General features: G+C 39.0%; 1 protein-coding gene across 1 annotated transcript in view; it reads left to right on the top strand.

The window, feature by feature from the left end:
* The window catches only part of Dnah11 (dynein axonemal heavy chain 11), a 274358-nt gene that overhangs the window by 228668 nt on the left and 25803 nt on the right, over positions 1-19887 (top strand). The window contains exons 65-70 of the mRNA XM_042685047.1: positions 6447-6651; positions 10122-10286; positions 12703-12843; positions 13895-14065; positions 16786-16908; positions 18721-18914. Of these exons, the coding sequence (XP_042540981.1) occupies positions 6447-6651; positions 10122-10286; positions 12703-12843; positions 13895-14065; positions 16786-16908; positions 18721-18914 (999 nt within the window). The remainder of the gene's footprint in view (positions 1-6446; positions 6652-10121; positions 10287-12702; positions 12844-13894; positions 14066-16785; positions 16909-18720; positions 18915-19887) is intronic.

Here is a 19887-nt window from a genome sequence, read left to right on the forward strand (position 1 = left end):
GTTTCTCTGGTGCTGTTGATCCACCCCAAGTCCATCATATTCTTTCAATATCATTTTGTGATCAGTCAAACAGCTTAACTGAGATATTACAGGTCTGTCAGAACAGGTTGACCTATCCTACAATGCCACTTAAGTGAAGTGATTATAAATAACATCATAAATTCTCCAAGTCCATTAAAAGGAATCAGCTAGACCATCTCTAGAGGTACTGCATGCCCAAAAGTTACAACTCCTCTAGGTGAGATGGGATGTTTTTGACTTACTGATGTCCTAGTCAATTACAGCATAGTGTTTGTACTGGGAAAAATAATTTTTGTTCCAGTTCCAAGGTCTCAAAATCAGTATGTCACCTCTAAATCAGCAAATCTCGGCCAGAGAAGGGGAGAGGAGCTTACCCAGGCCCCCTGGGCGCAACTGATACTCTGACACCGTTTGATGCTCAGTGTGATTTCATGGCAGGGGCCCGTATACCCTGTCTTGGTGGCCAGCAGTAGCTTAAGAGCCCTGCTTTAAGAAAGGAACTAGACTTCCCAGTCTTGGACTTTTCCCTTCTGCTCTTGCTCCTGGTTTAATTTCAGGAACTGGTGGCTGCCCTTGGTACTAGAAGTCTGCATTTCCTGTCCTTTACAAAGACAGCAAAATAATTCTGTTTTCCCCACCCCTCTGGTTAACTCCATTGTTTCTTTTCATTCTTCAAATCATGAGAGACTACTAACAGTCTAGTTTCATTTTCCCAGATAGGAGATTAACCAAAAATTAACCTAACAGCAATGATAAAACTTACTGAGTCATTATACAATTTTTGCCTTTCATAGATCATAAACACCCAATTGAGGATAATTTACTATCCCTGGGAAATCTAAAGCTATTGCATTATATTTCTGAGCAAAATGTAAAACCTAATTTTAAAGCATTCTCCTCTTTGCCGTAGCAGAACTCTCTTGCACACCTGCCTCTCCCCTGGCCCCCCCATCAGCCTTTAACTCTGTCTCCTCACAGAGGAAATAAGACCTATCAAAGTAATGTGTATGGCTCTCCAACTCAGGTTTGCTAGAGTCTCAGGATACATGAATGCCTACAAGGGAGATACAGAGCCAGAGTGACACCAAGAGTCTTATAGAGCATGGCTATAGCTCAGAGTTTTGGCTGAATATTTAACCAGTTAAAATATTCACCCTAAATCTTCTGAATATTATCAGAGCCCCATATACCAAGTTGGAAGTTCTTTTCCTTGAGAATTCAGAGAAGGGGAGATATTTTCCTGTAGTTGTTGACTGGAAGCATTAGCTAATAATGCTTTGAGAAGAAGTTACCCTGGAACCACCATCTTCAAGAGACGTGCTAGGAGGGGCAAGAGTGAACAAATACAGCCACCATATTCAATTTTCATGATATAAAAGTTGAACTACATAATTTAAGGGTCTGGATGGGATTGGGAAAGATAATGAGGGAGAAGGATGGAAGGTGTGACATTGACCAAGTCAACTGCTAGGCTTCCAGGAAAAGGTGAAGATAGATGACCATAGTAGTCATCTGGGCAACTCTACTTACCTGTTGTGCCACTAGTGAAACACACAATGGAGAGGTCATGAGGCTGTGGGGGCTAGAGGAATGAGAAGAAGTGTGTGTTAGGAAGACCCTAGAGCCAAAGATACCAGGGCCAGCCCCATGTCTGTGCTGAGGTGAGTGATGTGGCTATGGGCATTGCTGGTCTGCATGAATAGTCTGTCTTGTGAAAATGAAACTCATTTGTACAAGTACTTAAAGTAAAAAAAAATTAAGAAAACAGAAAGATGCAGGCAAATGACCTGCCTTGCAGGACCAGTCAGCTGAGAATGATACTGAAAGGGTTGTACACAAGAAGGATAGACGACAACGTTGTCTGTACCCATGGAGCCTGAAATGTTTGCTTCGGTCCTCTTATGACAGAGGTTTTCCCTCCCCTTTTAGAGGAATTCCACACTAAGCCCTAACATTTGTTACAGGCTGAGTGAGTACCTTTTATCTGAAATATTCACACCAGAGGTGTTTCAGATTTTTAGTTTTAAATTTTTAAGATATTTGCTTATATATAAGGAGACATTTTGAGGATGCAACCCAAGTGTCTAATAATGAAAGTTTATTTATGCTTTGTGTGTGCCTCATATACATGATCATTTTATACAATTTTTATTTGCACTGCTCATTTTTTTATTGTCAAAGTGATATACAGAGAGGTTACAGTTACATAAGTAAGGTAATAAATGCATTTCTTGTCAAACTCTTTGCCCTTTCCCTCATCTTTCTCCTACTTTCCCTCCTCCCACCCCCACCCCCAAGCTGTACAGACCATTTCTAACATGTTGTTTTGTATATATTACTGTTGCATTAGTTCATCCCTTATACAGTATTTTTAGTGCACTTATTCTTAACTGTAACCCCTCATGTTGAGTCAAGGTACAATTTTCCACTTCTGGCATCACATTGGTGCTCCAAAAGATCTAGATTTTCTAACAGTACTTTAAAAAAGATGTTACATTGCTAGTGATTTGCTTTTATTCTTATGCACACAAGGGGACACACATAGCATTGATATACACCACGATTGTCTCAAAATTAACTTCTTACCCATAATTCCCAATTCTAGCATAAGTGCTGTCCCATAACAGCACAACAATCATGAAAATTCTAATCAAGAAAATTTTAATCTTGCTTTAGAGTTCTTCAATTTTGGCCAGTATCAGAGTTTGAACTTAGGACCTTGCATTTGCTCAGCTTGTTTGCTCACAACAAGCACTCTACTACTTGAGCCACACCTCCATCCCAACATTTTGCTAATTAATTGGAGACAGAGACTTACATACTTCCCTACCTAGGCTAGCTTTAAATTTCAATCATCCAGATCTCAGTCTCTGTAAGATTACCAGGGCTGAGTCTCAATTTAAAGTGTTAAAACACAAAAATACTAAATTGTCTCAATCTGTGATCAGAACATGAAGTTTATGAAATACAAACTTAAATCTAGTGAAAAAAAATCAGCCAGTGAGGGTAAAGTCAACCGGAAACCATGGAAGTTTTTGCCAGATGTTGCATTCTCTGAGAGTCTGCAGCTGGAGTAACAAACAGAAATTTACACAGAATGTACACAGGTGTGTATGTGCTTGCTCCATTATGGAAATGCAAACTTTGATGTCTCATTTAAATGCAAGACCCATGACATGGACACTCTTGAAGTTCATTTAAGAAAAATAGGCAGGGGATGAGAAGGTGGCTCAGTGGTAGAGTGCTTGCCTTGCATGCCTGAGGCCCTGGGTTCGATTCCTCAGCACCACAGAAGCAAAAAGAAAAAAGCCAGAAGTGGCGCTGTGACTCAAGTGTTAGAGCACTAGCCTTGAACTGAAGAGCTGAGGGACAGCGCTCAGGCCCAGAGTTCAGGCCCCACGACTGGACATAAAAAAAAAAAAAAAGAAAGAAAAAGAAAAAAAAGAAAAATAGGCAATTGTGAGGACTAGACTAGAGCAATTAGTGAGCAGTACTAGCAGAGATTTCCTCAGATGTATTTGTTGGAACAATTTTGGAACTCTGTACAAAGGAAAGCTCAAGTGATAGAAGTTGAATGATTCTGTCCACAACAGATCTGGTTGAGTATGCTGTCAATCAAAACAGGGCCAGGCTAGCCATGTCTACACACACCTACTCAAGCACACACAAGTGCATACACAAGCTAGCCAGGCACTGGTGGTTCATATCTGTAATCCTAGCTACTGAGGAGGCTGAGATCTGAGGATCATAGCACAAAGCTAACCTAAGTAAGAAAGTCTTTGTGACTCTTATCTCCAATTAGCACAACAACAACAAAAGTAGAACTGTGGCTCAAGAGGTAGCATGTTAGCCTTGAGCAAAAACCTATGGGACAAAGGAGGAGACAACAATGCTTGATAAGAAATGTACTCATTACCTTGCCCCTGTAATTGTAACCCCTCTGTATGGTATTTTCACAATAATAATTTTTTTAAAAACCTATGGGACAGTGCCCAGTTCCTGGGTCAGGCCCCAGTATTGGCACCAAAAAAAGGGGGGGTGGGGTGAGCAGGTTATCAGAAGGCCAAGATTTGAGGATCAAAGTTCAAAGAAGGTCTGGGCAGATAAATCTGCAAGATTCTTATCTCTAACCAGTAAAAATCAGAACCGAAGGGCAAATGTCAGTGATGAAAGAAAAGACCAAGAGAATGCATGATGCAATGAGTTCAAACATTGGTACTCATGCACATAGGCATGCGTGCACATGCACACACACACAGAACAAATGTCCTTGTCAATGCTACCATGCTATGACATGCTTCATTGTGCTCAAAAGATAAGTATGAGCCTCTGAGAAGCTACAGTTGACATGGTTGCTAAGCTGACCTAATGATAAAAATTCAAATGTGAATGATTTGACCTTCTAATTTTTTTCAAGATTTCTATTGATATATAACTCACATAATATCTGATCCATTTCAAGTGTACAATTAAAGCACATAGTTCATTAGTATGTAGTATATTCACAGATTTGGATAGCCATCATTATAATCAGTTTCAGAATTAAAAGTCCTAAGTACCCAAATCTATTTTCTGTCACTATTGATTCGCTCAGGCTGGACATTTCCAATAAGTGGAATGATACAATGTGTGATCTTTTGTGACTAAGGTAGGCCTAAGGTTTTTCAGATTCACATACATTATAGTACACAAGGGAGCCTCTCTATCTGTGGATTCTGCACCCATGGGTATAGGAGACCCAACTGAAGGCACCTGAGCCTCCTTGGCTCTGCTGTCCACATGTGGTCCTGGAAACAATCCCCTTGGAATACTGATGAGTTTTATCCTCTGAGATTTAAAACATTCATTTTCAGGTTAGTAAAGCTTTAGTGACATAGGAAAATTACCCTTTTGCAGAGTTATTGGTAATGGGGCTTGAACTCAGGGCTTTGTGCTTTCCTTTGGCTATGTTTCTTATAGCTAGCACTAAGCCACTGGAGCCATCCCTTCATTTCTGGCTTTTTGCTGGTTAATTAGAGATAAGTACTTGAAGATTTATCTGCCCAAGCTAGCTTCAAACTGCAATTCCCAGATCTCAGTTTCCTAAATAGGATTATAGGCATGAGCCACTGACCCCTGTCAAAAATTATACTTCTTTATAATCTCTTTACATTAAAGGAATTTGTCTCATGAAAATTTCTCTATACAAATAGAGTGACCAATACATCTCAGACACCATCCTTCTGTGACTAAGATACATTTATACAACATCTACCCCCCAACAACTTTTTTGAAATTGCTGCGTTATTTTATTCTGATAGCTCACCAACTATTTGTTAATTGTTGCAAGTAAATGCTCAACCTGTTCCATAGTGTCTTTTCTTTTGACTATATTTGATTTTCTGAACTTGATCAAAGTAGTGAAATACCATTTCACCTGTATGTCAATGAAACTGGTAGTAAATGTTTTCTCTTCTTGTGGCTTAGACTATTATGTTTAGATTAAAAATTACATGGGCTTTGCATAAAATCCTATCATTTTGATGATAGCATCCCTGCAATCCATAAGTCCTATACACTTAACAGGGAGATGTTAAGATACAACAGAAGACAGATCTTTTTTGTTTTGGCCAGCTGCTTACATGACTCTTCATCTTGTGAAGTTCTGGCTATCTGAAAAGTTTGAGAAGTGCCAGTATGCATGGTTTGGGTTTCTGTATCTGTCCTGGCTGTTGCATGAACTGAAAAGTTCTTATCTAATGCAATACAAATAGCAGGATCCTAGCAAAAAAGAGAACATAAAAGAGGCCGAGGAGAGTAAAAAGCAAGGTTAATTATGTATATGTTTTTAATATTTTACTTTTAGAAAAATAAAATATACATTAATGACAAAATGTATGTATATGGTAATGATTTATTGTACAGTAATACTTAACACATTACTTAATGCATTTAAAAATAGATATGTATCTACATGTATATATACATATGCAGATATATATGCATGTGTGCATGTATATATGTATATGTATATACATTTACGTTGGAACTTACATCCCTGTGTTATCCGTAAAGAATAGCAATGTTTTGCTATGAAAATAATAGGATCTTCTGCAAGGAAACAAAGATTGACGATGTTTAGTATAAGTTTAATCACAGGAAAGATATTAAAAGCTAACATTTGCTGCTGTAAGGTTGATTGTATTTAAGTGTTCGATTGACATTACAAGGAGAGTGCTATTGCTGTCACCATTTCTCATATGAGGTTTCTTGGTCATGCAGAGCTTTCACAGTGACTTTTAGTCCTATCTTTTAAGAAAACTGAGAGCAGTAGGAACCTTACTCTCCTGTCTTTGGGCTGACACATTATCAGATTACAGGAATGGAATGATGCCTGAGCATCTGTTCCAGGCCTCTCTTAACCGCTTGTGTTATGTCCCCTGTAGGTATATCAAAATTGGAGATAAAGAATGTGAATTTAACAAGAACTTCCGCCTGATCCTTCACACCAAACTGGCAAATCCTCACTATAAGCCAGAACTGCAAGCTCAGACAACCCTCCTCAATTTCACAGTCACAGAAGATGGTCTTGAAGCCCAGCTGCTGGCGGAGGTAGTCAGTATTGAAAGGCCAGATTTGGAGAAACTTAAGGTAAGAAAATAGAGAGTGGTGCTGGCTTTTGGGTCATATATTGAGTGTCATTGGTATAGAGGCAAGTAAGGTGAAGATAGGACAGCTCAAGAAGGAAGTGGTCTGTGGTCTCTGGGGACTACTGGAAGAGGGGGTTCCTCCCTTTCCCATCATCATTCTTTCGTGAGCTGACTCGTTTATGTCTTGACTTTTTCCATAAAGGCTTGGGCACTGCTGGTGCACCCTGGCTGATCTATGGGAACCCTTTACTCTTCTATATTGTCCAGCTTGTGTTGCTCAGTCCTTAGAGCAAGCAACTCTGACACTCTGATTAGTGGCCAAGAGGAGGGGGTATTGGTATATTTTGGACATGAACTAAACTGGTGCCAAGAGATGGTGATGAGAAAGAAGAGGTTGGAAAGGGGTTGAAATGGGAGAAGGGGGCAAGGGCGTAGAAGAGGAATGGGGAAAAAATGCTTGAGTGCGTTGTTCTCCTAGTTTTCCTGGCCTTTCTACCTTCTGCCTACGTGTTGACAACTCATTTAATGTTGTAGTGTTGCACAAGCATACTTTCTATGATTTTGATTCTTTTAAACTTTGTAAAGTATGTTCTGTGGCTCACTCTCTGATCCATCTTGAGAAAATGTTCCATTGTGAGATTGAAAAGATGTATATTCTGCTGTGTTGAAAGTTTTTTTTAATACTTCATTAGATCCAGTTGATTAATGACATTGAGTTCCTGCAAGTTTTTAGGTCGTCTATCAACTATCATAATTGGAAAGAATAATGGAGGGGGCGAATGTGATCAAAGATACGCACTTTTGTCCAATTAATATACGTTAGTAAAAGAGGGAAAATAATTGTTGGGCTTTGCAGACAGCATTCATTGGGTCTTGTCATTAATAAGCTCTCCCAGTCTATGCCGTTTTTTTAATTCATTTAAACAACTCACTTTCTAAGAGATTATTCATAGAATTGGATTACTATCAGCCATCTTTGTCACATTTTTACTTGTTTGGGTTTGTTTATATCTTTTTTCTCTCTGCCTTCTCTGATTTCAACTGAGGATTTTACATGATTCCAAAATCTCTTCTCCCTTAGCATGGAAATTATACTCAAAAAACAATTTCAGTGGTTGCCTTAGTGTTTTTAAGATAGACTTACAACCAATCTAGGTTCGTGTTCAAATATACTAAACTGCTTCAGAGGTATTGCAGAGACCATTCTCCTCCCCACCCTTACAACATTACTGTCATTCAGTTCATTTACCTATGTTCCAAGGCATAAAAAAATCCACTGGATATGTTGCTGCTCTCATACTTTTGAATAAACAGGTCAATGAATAAAATGTCTATGGTCAAACAGGTCAACTGCAGCAAAATTCTTTCAGTTTTATTTGTCTAAGCAAACATGTTTCTTTTTTATTTTAGAAGGGTAATTTGACAGGAGACAAAAATCTAGTTTGGTTACTTCCCCCACCCCCAATATTTTACATTTTTCTTGGTTGTTTGGTTTCACAACAGGAATTCTCTGGTATGTCTATCAGTGTTTGTTCCCTCCATAGGTAAGGTGTTTCTCTACCGCCATGGATTCTTTCAAGATTATGTGCTTTGTTTTGGGATTTCTGCAGTTTGAATGTGATGTGTCTTAGATGTAGACTTCTTGGCATTCTGTGGTTTCCATCATTAAATTTGAAAATGTTTAGCTGTGATTACTCCCAATATTTCTTTAACCTTTTTTTCCCTCATTTTGATATTCCTGTTACACGTATGTTATCTAATGGATTTTGGGTATTCTTTGCCTTCTGAAGTTTGAAGTTTTCTTTATTTTTTTCTCTTCAGAGAAGTTTCTACTGGATATCTTTGCTTGACCATGCCCAGCCTATCATTGAGCCCATCAAAGCATGCTTCATTTTTGCTTTGGTGTTTTTATTTCTAGTATTCTATTTTGGTTCACTGAGTTTTTTTTTATCTGTCTGCTCACCTATTTCCCACATGCTCTTGTCTGTTGTCCATTTCTTCACTGGAGCTCTTAGTATATGACACCTCATCATTTTTAATTTCCCTGACAATAATTTATACATCCAGCCATACTTGCATTTTGTTTCATTTATTATACCAGCCCTGGAGCTTAAACTCAGGGCCTTGTGTTCTTGCTCAGCTTTTTTGCTCACAGCTGTCACTATCACTTGTGTCCTGTCTCTACTTCCAGAGTTTTGCTCATTAATTATAGATAAGAGTCACAATGATTTGTCTGCCTTGGCTGACTTAGAATCTGGATTCTTGGATCTCAGCCTCCTGAATAGCTAACTAAGCTTGCAGGTGTGATACTCCTGCATCTTGTTCTGAGGTTTGCATTGTTTCTTCAGACTGTGTCTTTTGCCTTTTAGCATGTCTTTTTGCATTTTTGTTGAAAGCCAATCACAATATATATTGGGTAGTTGGAACCAAGATAGTGTTTTAGTGTTTCAGTGTAGAATTTTATGTTTATATAGCTGTGTTTAAATGTTTCCTGTAGCTATAGATGGTATAGCCTTCAATGTCTTCTAGAATTCTTAATCTTAGCTTCCTCTTTGAATTTCCCTGAAACTCCCTTCTTAAATAGAATCTGAGTCTTGCAGCTCTCTGTTAACAATCTACTGTAAGTATAGCAGATTCCATGATTATGGTTCTGGAGTCTTAGAATTCTATAATCTTGTAGATAATTCTCAAGGATTTTTTTTAGTAGACTCTGGTTTCTAGTCTGTGATCTTCAAAAGAGTTTCTCAACCTTTTCTCTCCCTTCCTAGGAGAGTTAGGGAGTCATGAGGTGCCTGAGTTGTCTAATTGGCCTCCCCCTAGGTCCCAGCCCTGGCAAAGTAGTTTCCCTGGTGTGCAGGTTTTTGTTAGGGAAAACAAAAAACTCTGGACCTACCTAAAATTGTTACTTTTCCCCTGAGTTTATCACAAAGTAATTATTTACCCCTGTTTAAGGCAGAAGTATGTTTTCTTCTGCCTTTACTGTGAGAACTCTGGCAGGGCATTTGTCTAGCTCTGTCTCCAGCCACTGACCAGTTTCGATCTATGTTCCAATAGTTTTAATCTATTTCACTTACACAATTTTCAGGATGGCAGTTGGCCTTGTGACCTCAGTTCTGTGGTAGAATTGTTGCTTAGCCTTTTATCATTGTGAGAACAGAGTGAACTTTCCATGCTTTTTATATGTCAGAGGAGAAACCAGAAGTTTTTAACTTCTTCCTACACAAATTCTTCCTAGTGCTTCATGATATAAATGCTTCTGACAAGGGTTCAATCTCCAGATAATGGTATTCTAAGCAGTTCTTGCTATGCCTTTTAAGTGTTTGAAAAGAATTTGTTAAAATTAAGAGTAATGTGGCTTCAATGTTGTGTGTTTCATTGTACCTATACTAGCCCCGTGAAGTTTGGGATTAAAAACTCCACTTAAACATGTATTTAATCACTGTGTCTCGTGCATTTCTTGGTTCACATCAGCTGGTCTTGACAAAACACCAAAATGACTTTAAGATAGAGCTGAAGCTCTTGGAGGATGACCTGCTCCTGCGCCTTTCTGCAGCAGAGGGGAGCTTCCTGGATGACACAGACCTGGTGGAGAGATTGGAAACAACCAAGGCCACTGCAGCGGAAATAGAGCGCCAGGTCAGAATGGGTGAAGAACACCAGCGGGTGCAGTACTTGGGGGCAGTCTGGGATTCCAATGTAGCAATTCCCTCGAGAGGACTGATGGTCTGTGGAGTTCAGGTCACTTAACAAATTGCCCTTAACAGATTAGGATGGTGATGAAAGTGTCAAGCTTGCCCTTCCGATGCCACAGAGAGCAGTTCAATCAAGGTAGACTATGGTAGGCTCATATTCTTTCTTTTCTTTTTCTTTTTGTTTTGTTTTTTCTTTTTCCTTTTTTTTTTTTTTTTTACAGTTCTGGTGCTTGAACTCAGGGCCTGTGCACTGTCCCTGAGCTTCTTTTGCTCAAGACTAGCAGTCTACCCTTGAGCCATGGCAACATTTCTGGCTTTTCCTGTACTGAGGAATCAAATCAGAGCTTCATGTAACAAGACTTGAAGAAAATTGGAGCCTGTTAACTTACAAGCCAGAACATCTCAAAAGGCATTTTAATTGCTCATGACAATATTCTATAGTCTCTCCTTGAAAGTTACCCAGTCTGTTTTTAGACACTTTTTTTTTTGGGGGGGGGGGGGTCAGTCATAGGATTTGAACTCAGCACCTGGATGCTGTCCCTGAGCTCTTTTGCTCAAGGCTAGTGCTCTACTACTTTGATCCACAGCACCGCTTCTGGCCTTCTGGTGGTTAATTAGGGATACAGAGTCTCACAGGGACTTTTCTGTCTGGACTGACTTAAAACTGCAATCCTCAGATCTCAGTCTTGTGAGTAGCCTGGATTACAGGAGTGATTATTGGCACCTGGCTTCTGTTGGAAGAAATGTTAGAGAAATTCTTAGAGCTGAAGTTTTATTTCAGGCCTGTTGGTGGCAGGAGTAAGGATTCATCTCTTGCCATTTAAAAATATATTATTTAGCCCCGGGAAAATGATACTTCCTAAAAGCAAGTAAAGATCTTCATTAAGAAGGCCTTCTGCTAAACATGCCGCAGGAGTCCTGAGGTGCCAGGTGTGTGAATGCACTTGAGATTCTCACAAGTGACCACTGACTCTTCAATGTTCATTATTAGACCTTTGCTTGCCTTCTAGAATATCCTCATTACTGAGTAATCTATTAATTACCCAGCAGACACTGTGTCACCATACATTCAATACATGTGTCTTAAATTAAGCAAGGAAATGGAATCCCAAATTACACTACTTTTTTTTTTCTAGTAAGTGAATTCTAGGTGGCTCCTCAGATAGTAAAGATTAGGGCAATTAAGCAAATTAAGTCTTAGCTTTAAAGTCAACTTCTAATTGTCGCTTAAAAGGTTGCTTCCTATCTTCTTTATATATAACCATGTATTGACTTCCCTCTTAGCTGCACATTTTCTTTTTCTTTCTATACAAATAATCAAGTCTAAAGAAATTCTGGAGGGAAAAACATTGTACCTTATAAAGCTATCAGCCCAGCAGTAAATAGCCCTAGTTGAAAGAAGCAGACTTTTTTTTTGACCTTTGAGCAAAAATGAATCATTTGGTGATGGTGGATTTTCCTCTTAATTGCACACTCTGTGAGTGTGCCCAGAGGTTGATACATAAAAACAAATGGAACTATGTGAGCATATGGATGATTCGGTACCATTAGAATAAGATAGTCATGAGAGTCTTCACATAAAGGCATTTTAGTAAACATGGCAATTGGTTGTATTATTGTCCTTGGCTGCTTTTGGATGCCTTGTTGCCTAATAAATTTATTGGCATTGAATTGACCCAGTGGACTTTTTAAGAGCCATCCCTGGGAGGTGATAGAGCTGGGTTATTAAGCCCAGAAAGACAACCGGGAGGCAGAAAGGTGACATTCCTCAGAAACAAATACTGGAGAACCCCAAACCATTAGGTTTATTTAAATCTGTAGTCTTAAAGCACAAGAGCGATGTCCATTCCCACGTAAACTTAATTTAAAAGTATGAATCTAACTGTTGAAAAGGAAGAGGGAGGATTTAAGAAAGAAAATATCTTCAGTCATGTGGATCTGATCAAAGAACTTGACAGACATATAGTAAATATCACAGTGAAATCCCTTTGTACAATTAATTTCTGCTAATATTTTAAATAGATAAATTATAAATAGATAAATTTCAATACTAATCCTTTTCTGCCATGCATTGATGGCTCATGCTACTCAGGAAGCTGAGATTGAGGATTGTAGTTCAGAGCGAGCTGGAGCAGATAAAGCCTTGAAATCAACCAAGAGCTGAAAGGGGAGATATGACTCACATGTTGGAGTGCCAGCCGTGAGTGCAAAAGCTGAGGAATAGCATGAGGCCTTGGGTTCAAGCCCCACTACTGGCAAACATGCTCAGATATTAATGCTTTCCCATTTCAAATATGTCCTTTCATTCCAAGGAGTGTGTATATAGAATCAGTAGCTTACCTTGTCTGGCCCCTCTATAGGTAATGGAAGCAAGAGAAAATGAAAAGAAAATCAACGAGGCCCGAGAGTGTTACAGACCCGTGGCAGCCAGAGCCTCTCTGCTTTATTTTGTTATTAATGACCTCAGAAAAATCAACCCCATCTATCAGTTCTCTTTGAAGGTAATGCTAAATAAGTTAAACACCACAAAGTTTCTTAAAACTGAAAACAGCAGAAGTTTCAACTTGTACCTGGAAAGTCATTTATTTCTGAGCAATGACTTTATCCAGAAGAAGTCCTGAGTGTCTAGTCAACAGCAGCTGCAGCAGGCCAGCAACTCTGGGGGATCTTATTTCCCTCTTCAGTGAGGCAGTGTGGGTAGACTGTCAGTAAAATAACATCACATTACATTTGTGTATTTGTTCTTAATGCTGTTAGGATTTGTTTTGTGTAAGAGACTGTTCTTTGAGGCTTCTGACTAGGAGAATGTAGTAGTCTTAGAAAAAGATTCTTCGTATTTCTTTGGTGAAAAGAGAAAAAGGAGAAAAACTGTTAATTGACTTTAGGTTGTTTTTTCAACTTATCTCAATAGAGCCTATAATTTTCCTTTATTAAACTAACAATTTCAGATTCTGAAGACATTTCCCTCCTGTTTCTATTTTGTAGATGTAAGACCTGATATGTGCTACAATATGGTTGAACCTTGAGACCATTATCTAATTGAAATAAACCTATCACCAGAAGTCAAATGTAGATCACAAAAGTCATGTAGATCACAAAGAATAATCAAACTCCTAGACACAGAAAGAACAGTGATGGATGTCAGAGAGCAATGGAAGTTAAGGAAAAGAGATTCTAGAGATTGGTTGTATAAGAATGGGAATATTTAAAACTATTAATAAACTATACACTTAATGTAGTTTTATGCTTGTGTATTTTATTATGGTTAAAATCTTTAAAACATTTTTTAAAGTACAAATGTGGAAGGAGAAAGAATAATCTCTTCCGGTTTCTAGGAAGGAAACCTAAGTAGGTTTTATAGAAAGCTATCAGTAACAACCATGATGGCAGCAAGCCAACAGTGAGCATTTCCTCAGCGCCAGGAACTGTTTTGAGAGCTTTTGTAATCTCCATAAAAACCCTACCTTCTTCCTCCTTCCACAGAGAGCTTTGAGGCTAGCTGGACATTCAAGTACCAATTGTCACCCTTTTCTGGTCACCTCCATTCTCCAGGCTTTCAACATGCTGTTCCACAGAGCAATAGAGCAGGCCGACAAGGTGGAGGACTCACTGGGACGCATCTCTGTTCTGATGGAGAGCATCACCCACGCCATCTTCCTCTACACCAGCCAGGCACTATTTGAGAAGGATAAGCTCACATTTTTGTCTCAGATGGCTTTCCAGGTAAGGAGATCCATCCCTTAGAAGCATCTCAGAGGCAGATGCCTCTGTTCAGCATTTTTCTTTACTGTACTTTACTTCTGCTAAAGCAAAGACACCTCTTTGGAAGACTTAGTGATCTGAGGAGAGCATGAACTTGAACATATGCCAGCCTTTGCCTAAATCATATGTTTTGGTCTAGATGGGTATTCACATTAATGGACCACCACAGTCATCTCCCTAAGAAATGTCTTACATCCATCTCAGATCCTATGAAGAGTCTTCCAGATCCTACTAAAAAGGTTCTCTGAGTTCAGGGTTATAAGTCCAGATCTGAATGATCCTAATGAATTTCTCAGACTCCTAAAAAACACCACCACTACCAAAAAACAATGAACGGGTTTATCCATGTTTGGGCTAATGAAAGAATTCCTTTCTTATTAAAGGCTGTATACTATTCCATTTCACATAGTTAAAAATAATGTAGAAACTGGTGGCTCACTTGTAATCATAGCTACTCAGAAGGGCAAGACCTAGAAGATCGCAGTTAAAAGCCAGCCAGAGCAGCAAAGTCTGTTATGTTGCATTTCCAATAATTAACAAAATGCTGGGCTGAAGACATGGCTCAAGTGGTAGAACACCAGCCACAGGAGCGGAACAAGGGCAAGGCCCTAAGTGTAATCCCAGTACCTCAAAACTGTACATTTCAAATTGCTAAAATAAATAGACTATATTTATATCTCAGTGCCTTCCCCAAATGATTAGCATATGAGGTAATATATAGATTAATTAACTTGGTTGGACCATTCCACAATGTAAACACATATCAAAGCATCACATTATACTCTGTACATATTTATCAATTCAAAACAAAATAACCTATTTACAAAGCCATGAATGGGTAAAGAGAACTCCATTAAGGTCTCATGTACACATCTTCAGTGTGACCCTCTGGCCTTTTATTCCTTTCATATGGACTTATACAAAAGATTTGTTTAAGTAAGTGTTTTAGCTGTGTTCTAGTGGCTCATGCTATTTACGAGGCTGAGGTCTGAGGATCACGGTTCAAAGCCAGCCTAGGCAAGAAAGTCTGTGAGACTCTTTTAACCACCAAAAAATCAGAAGTGGTGCTGTGGTTCAAAGTGTTAGAGGGCTACCTTGAGCAAAAAGAGCTCAGGGACAGTGCCCAGGCCCTGAGTTTAAGCCCTAGAAAAAGAAAAGAAAGAGAAAAAGAAGAAAGGGAACGGAAAGAAAAGCTGTTTGATATAAATCAAATTTCTTTTATTAGCTAGCTTACTATTTGGCTTTTTCTACCATTTAAAGCCTGGAGGAAACGTCTGGGTGTTACATATCTTGGGTCTTCCAAAGGGCTTTGCCCAAGAAAAACATCTCATGAAGACTAGCTGTGTATAATATATGCTGCAACTTCTCTTTTAGTGTTTTTTATATTTATAGATTCTATTAGGTTATCTAATAAGAGTATATGAGCATAAGGATTCTAGAATGTGTGATAGACAGGAGTAAGGCATTACAAAACAAAATATTACAAAATGTATATTGCTCCTAACAGGAAAAAGCCAGGCATGGTAACTCATGTCATGCACAGCTATTTAAAACGTCCTTTGGAATCCACAGACAAATTGCAATCTATCTCACACCTGATCATTTATGTAAATGAAATCCTCAGATCTATTGGTATGATTATTTATTTGCTAAAATTAAATTTAATTAAGATGAATTAGTCAATAAAATAAAGCACTACTAATTGCATATTACCACTGATTATCTGGAATTTTTTGATAGCATATAACTCAAAAATTTCATCGGACTCTGTGGAGTATTCTAGTTTGCATGTAGAATCAGGAATATTTCTTTGTGTCCTCCAAATGTACTGTGGACTTATAATCAGTTCTGTAATCACACTGTTTTAAATTTATTCCAGTTAATGATGTGTTTACTTAGTCATATCTATTAGGCAATTTCTGATTTCTTCAAGATAATCATATAAGAAAGACCTTTCATTACCTTACAGTTCATTGGCTATAATACCTGCACTAGAATCATGATTCTGGTTCTGTCCTCTGTATAGTAATTCAGTCCACTGTCACTGGAGACTTTGTGTTTGTGTATGTGTTTGTGCACACACGTACTATGTGCATGCATACATGAGTACATGCCTGTACACATATGCACACACCAGTACTGGAACTTTAACTCAGGGTCTGGGCATTGTCCCTCAGTTTTTTTGCTCAAGGCTGGCACTCTACCATGTGAGACATACCTCCACTTCCAGATTTTTGGTGGTTAATTGGAGATAAGAGTCATATTGACTTCCCTCGCCAGGCCCAAACTGTGATCCTCAGATCTCAGCCTCCTAAGTAGCTTGGATTCTAGGCATGAGCCACCAGTGCCCAACAACTTTTGTCTTTTGTATCACAAGATTTAAAGCAAAATTATCTGCTCACAGAAGATTAAACATGGAAACCCATCCAAATCATGCTGCATATAGCCATAGATGTTATAATTGGAATGAATTTGCCCTTCCTATTATATTTCTCATCATGGTTTTCAGATCAAAGTCATATTGTAAGATTCTCTATTTCAGTTGTAGAATGGAAATCTACCAGAATTCTCAGCATACTTAACTCTGCCTATTTGATCATGTTTATTCAATGGTGACTGCTTTCTGCGTTGTGGTTTTTATGTAAACTAAATGATCCTTTTCCATTCTGGGTACTTTCAAGATTTTGTTGAGAAAGAAGGAGATTGACCCCCTTGAACTGGATTTCCTGCTTCAATTCCCAGTTGAACACACTTTCCCAAGTCCTGTTGACTTCTTAACTACTCAGTCATGGAGTGCTATCAAGGTACATTAGGATCTTATTAGTTTCTATTTTTTTTTTTGTTTGTGGGCTTTTTTGTGATTGTGGGCTCGACTTCAGGGCTAAGGCACTGTCCCTCAGCTCTTTTGCTCAAGGCTAGTGCTCTACCACTTTGAGCACAGCTCCACTGCCAATTTTTTGGTGGTTAATTGGAGTTAAGAGTCTCCTAGACTTTCCTATCCAGGCTGGCTTTGAGCCGTGATCCTCAGATCTCAACCTCCTAAGTAGCTAGGGTTACAGGCGTGAGCCATCAGTGCCCAGCTCTAAATGGTTACATCACTTTGGCATGGATAGTTTAAGAAATACAGATGATATACACCATTAAAGTTATAGAAACATACTATATAGTGTGATGTTCTTTTATTAATCTTCACATGTTGAACTGGTTAATTTCCTATTTGGAGATAAGAGTTTTAGCCAATGTATGGACAGAGAAGTCATTAACCAATATGGACAGTTTCAGGACCTTTGATAACAAGTGATTTTTTTTTTAATTTTATTTTATTTTATTTGAGAACATACTGTACAGAGGGGTTACAATTACATGGGCAGGATAATGTATACATTTCTTACCAAGCATTGCAGCCTCCTCCTTTGTTTACCCTTCACCTCCCTTCCCAGCCTCCCCCCTCCCCCCCCCACCCAATCCTTCCCCCCCTCCCCCCCCCCCCACACCGACATTGTAAAGCTCGTTTTTGACATGACATTTTGTACTTCTCATTGTTGCAACAGGTCCACCTGAATCCTTAAACGACTTGTTTGTCCCCATCTCCTCCACTAGTTATACTGACATCAAATATAGTGAAAGCGGGGGTTACACTGTGGGGGAGGGACATACAAAGCAACAAAGAAATAATCTTATAAATGCGGATAACAAGTGATTTAAATGATTTTTTTCAATTTATTTAGAATATTTCTTTTGTTTTATGTATTTGTCTACTTTTCCTCAATAGTGTTGAAAATTAAACATTGCAGTAGTTTACTCTCACTGTAAATATCTACGCAAAATGGAATATTGTGGAGGGAAAATGAAGTCGTATTTTAATCCTTTTTTCATTTTTCTGTCAGAAGATTCTGTTGCTAAGAGTTTATTCCTCTAACTTTTGTCTTCCTTAGAGATGGCCACTATATGCAAAACTTTGCCTTGATTCTTTGTTCTAAGAAGCAAACATTTCCATGCATTGAACAGATATGTTGCATCTTATTTTTATAGTACATTTAGATTGTATTTTTAATTAGATCATCACTTTAGACTTATGAATTCCATTTCAACTCTGTTTCCCATCAGGGACCCATCAGAAAACAGATGGCATGTTCAAAGGGGTGATGGCAAGAAAGTTTAACATAGACAAGAAGGGTAGTAAAGAGAGAGAAAGGGAGAGGGAGAGAGGAAGGGCAAGGGAGAGGGCAGCAAGTTGTAGAACTACTGAGAAGAGGCTGTGGGAGGAAACCAATCTATAGAAGCCATGGCCTGTGGCTGAGAAAGTCACTACAAAAGCATACCACTGCAGTAAGGAACTGGGAAAGAAATATCCTCGTCTTCCTCCTTTACCCCCTCCAGACCAGTCTCCTACAAGTACTTTCCAATTGGCAAAACCCAACTAGGCCAGAGAACTGAGGATCTTAGTTAGCCCTCAACTCCCTTAGGGATCACACTCTAAGCAGGTCAGGAAAGACTGCAGGGTAAATCCAGAGAAGAAAATGAAGACTCTCTAGCACAGTTTGCTTCCCTAGGATTCTTTATCTCACACATGAGCTGCTCACAGAATTCCATCCTGTTTCCCTCCTCTGTTACAGGCAGTGGCCCTTATGGAAGAATTTCGGGGCCTAGATCGAGATGTGGAAGGATCTGCCAAGCAATGGAGGAAGTGGGTGGAATCTGAGTGTCCAGAAAAAGAAAAGTTACCACAAGAATGGAAGAAGAAAAGTTTAATACAGAAGCTGATGATTTTGAGGGCAATGCGCCCTGACAGGATGACGTATGCTCTCAGGTGGGCCAGGGACACATTGGGAAATCCAAGTTAACATGGAAGAAACTTGGTCCTGGGGGACAAGGGTGAGGGTCTAATGGAGGCCTTGATCCCCATGGATGAGGAGTTATTTTAGCAATATAATCGCCACCACTATTCAAACTTACCTAGTACTACACAGTATGTCGGCCACCAGGCAGACTCAGCATATTCTTCCTGAAAAGCTTCAATGCCGAAATGATGGAAATTTTTTGGAAGAGAGACAGGTGTAAGCAGAGTTTAGAGGGCCAGGAACATTCATTATCCAAATATGCTTTCCATCGTTTGGAGCACCTAGCTCTGAAGGTTGTGCATGCCAAAGAAGAAAATTAGTTTCTGTAACTTCACAACCAATGAAATCCCAAAGCATCTTGGTCCCTGTGTCCTTTTTTTTTGCCCTCTTGCTTCCAAATGGTAATAAGCAGCTTAATTCACACCAATCTTACTCTCATTTGAATGCACCCACCAGAGAGAGCTCATCTTCCTTCCCTATTGTGTTCCTCTTCCTTCAATAACACTCCTGTGCCTTTGGGTTTTTTCCCTTTGCTTTGTCTTGTTCAGTCAATTTCCCCTTTGCTGAGGCCTCTGCCGAACCCTACTTTACAAGTTAATTCTGCTCAGTGGTACTTACTTTCTGTTAAATCTGATGCTGCTGGAGAATAATCCCTGCTTAATTGAGCTTCCTTGTGTTAGAAACACCCAAAAAAGCATTTGTATATTCATGAGAAGCCCAGCAGGCTGGAAAATTGCACTGTGGCAAATCTAATGAACTGTTAATAAGTAATGGGGAGAATTTGGCAGGAGATTTGGGGGGTGCAAAGCCATATACAGGCAGCTGATGGTACTCTGAAGGGAGGGGAATCTCAGTAAAAACCCCCAAAATGCAATGTAGTCTTCTGATGGTCAGTTTCTCCAGTAGAGAGGATTTCATTGATAAACTTCCTGCCTAAATTCA

The sequence above is a fragment of the Dipodomys spectabilis genome, unplaced genomic scaffold (assembly GCF_019054845.1).
Source record: "Dipodomys spectabilis isolate Male_0828 unplaced genomic scaffold, ASM1905484v1 ptg000092l, whole genome shotgun sequence".
NCBI classification, from domain to species: domain Eukaryota; kingdom Metazoa; phylum Chordata; class Mammalia; order Rodentia; family Heteromyidae; genus Dipodomys; species Dipodomys spectabilis.